We start from the raw sequence: 2,012 nt of genomic DNA, 5'->3' as shown, positions 1-2,012 counted from the left end.
CACACCTAATACAATAAGATCAGCCAATGCCAGATGAGTTTCTTATGTATGTGTATAGCTGTATATGGAGCTGCACAAGGATAAAATATATTCATTCGATAATGAACTTCAACATTCCACAGTTATTTTGAGATGCAAGAACTTAACAATTAAAACCTATTAGTCGATAATTGTACTTATGTTCTAGTTTTGCCTTCTTATGGAATGAGGTCTCATTAATCAACATGAAATATACACTACACAAGCAATTGGTCTAGAGCCACAGAGGATTAGCCTAGCGGTCTAAGGAGTTACAGTCATGGACTGAGGGGCTGGTCCCAGCGGAGGTTCGAGTCCTCCCTCGGGCATGGGTGTGTGTGTTTGTCCATAGGATAATTTAGTTTAAGTTGTGTGTAAGCTTACCGACTGATGACCTTAGCAGTTAAGTCCCATAAGATTTCACACACATTTCAAGTTTTTTTTGGATTGGTCTAGAGATAATTAACCATTACATTAGGTGTACGGGTTTTATGTAGGACATCTTGCATAAACACTTTCACACAAGTTTCTCCAAATTTCTCTTGCCCCAAGCTGCTATGCTAAATACTAAAATACTTATGAGAAAATATAATTAATGTCTCATAAAAAGTAGGCGAAACCACTTTCAAAATAATTAATCCACCAGTAGCATAAATTTGTAACATAAACATACTTCATCACAATATGCCAAAGCCAAACGTCGCTGAATATGTTCGTAGATACCAATCATGAGGTACCTATTGTTAATATTATGTGCAAATAATATCAGAACTTCTCTTAAAATTCTTATTTTATTAGAACACTGTTTCCATGCAGATGGCTAAGGATAATCGTTTACTCACAACGGCTATGACGAATTTTTTTAGCAAAATATCTTATTGAAATATTATTAATTTGTAAACAATACAGAGAAAACATATCAGTTTCATTGATAAAATAACTGGAGAATTGTTTTTTAAAATAATTTCCAAGACCTGTCTACAAACTGCAAGTCATTCCTAAGAAACATCTACTAGCTATTTATCCTTTTCAGAAAGCTTGAACTGGACAAGGATGACGAGGTACGTCGTCACAGCCGCCATGATGCTCTTCAGCAACGACAGATCAATCGTGAAGAACCCAGCTGCGCTGTAGCGGAGTGTGCTGCGCTCCAGCTGTTCCCCAAATAGCTGCAGCTCTTCCTTACGACAACAGCCAGCAGATAGGGGCAGCATCTGAAGTTTGGTGACCAGCCGCTGTGTACGATTGGCTTCTTCAACAACTACATCACTGCTGTAAGCTATGCTGAAGAATCGACAAACCAGCATCACAGTCCATTGCAACAATATAACATAGTTATTCAGTGATGTAGATGACATCCCATTTAATTGTAGCAGCAAAACCGTGATTGTGTAGAACAATGCGACAATATTCAAGAAGGAGCAAGTCACTTCTAAGAGACTGTATAGACCATAAGCACTGTTAACAATTTTTGTGAGATCGCATAGGAGGCAATAGATTTTACGAAAGTTTTTCACTGATGCACAGCTATCATTTTTCAGGGACATTCGATTACAACTTGGTCTGTTGTATGTAAGATGTTGTAAAGATACATGAGGCTTAGAGACTACTAACGTTGACGGATATTCTCTGATAAACTGATCGTCATTACTTTGTGTGTTTTGTTTAGATATCGAAAGTTGCAATGTTTCAAAGATCTTTATATCAAGTTCATTTTCTGAGCAAATGTTGAACACTTGCAACAAATTCTCATTCAGCTGAGCAAAACGTCTTCCCACAGCCTGGTTAAGAACGATAAACTGCAAAAGTACGATATTTCTCATGAGATGTATGATATGAACATGTATTTCAGAAAATCGCACTGTAAATCCGTTATCCCAAAGAATGTTACCATACAGAATAGCTGAGTAAGCGATTACTACAACTGTTCCCCTTAGCAGAAGAGTATTCAGCCTAAGGTACTCAGTCTCCTCATCGCTATACAAAAAAGAGCC

At 37.4% G+C, this 2,012-nt stretch overlaps 1 protein-coding gene across 1 annotated transcript; it reads right to left on the bottom strand.

Moving 5' to 3' along the window:
* Positions 1-1,034: 1,034 nt before the first annotated feature.
* On the bottom strand, positions 1,035-1,565 carry LOC126267706 (putative gustatory receptor 28b). Its single transcript, XM_049973008.1, has one exon. It carries the CDS (start codon positions 1,563-1,565, stop codon positions 1,035-1,037), a length of 531 nt encoding a protein of 176 aa, XP_049828965.1.
* Between the last annotated feature and the right edge of the window lie 447 nt (positions 1,566-2,012).

Source organism: Schistocerca gregaria, chromosome 4 (assembly GCF_023897955.1).
Source record: "Schistocerca gregaria isolate iqSchGreg1 chromosome 4, iqSchGreg1.2, whole genome shotgun sequence".
NCBI classification, from domain to species: domain Eukaryota; kingdom Metazoa; phylum Arthropoda; class Insecta; order Orthoptera; family Acrididae; genus Schistocerca; species Schistocerca gregaria.
Note: the sequence above shows the minus strand (reverse complement) of the source record. Positions and strands in the feature narration are given on the sequence as shown.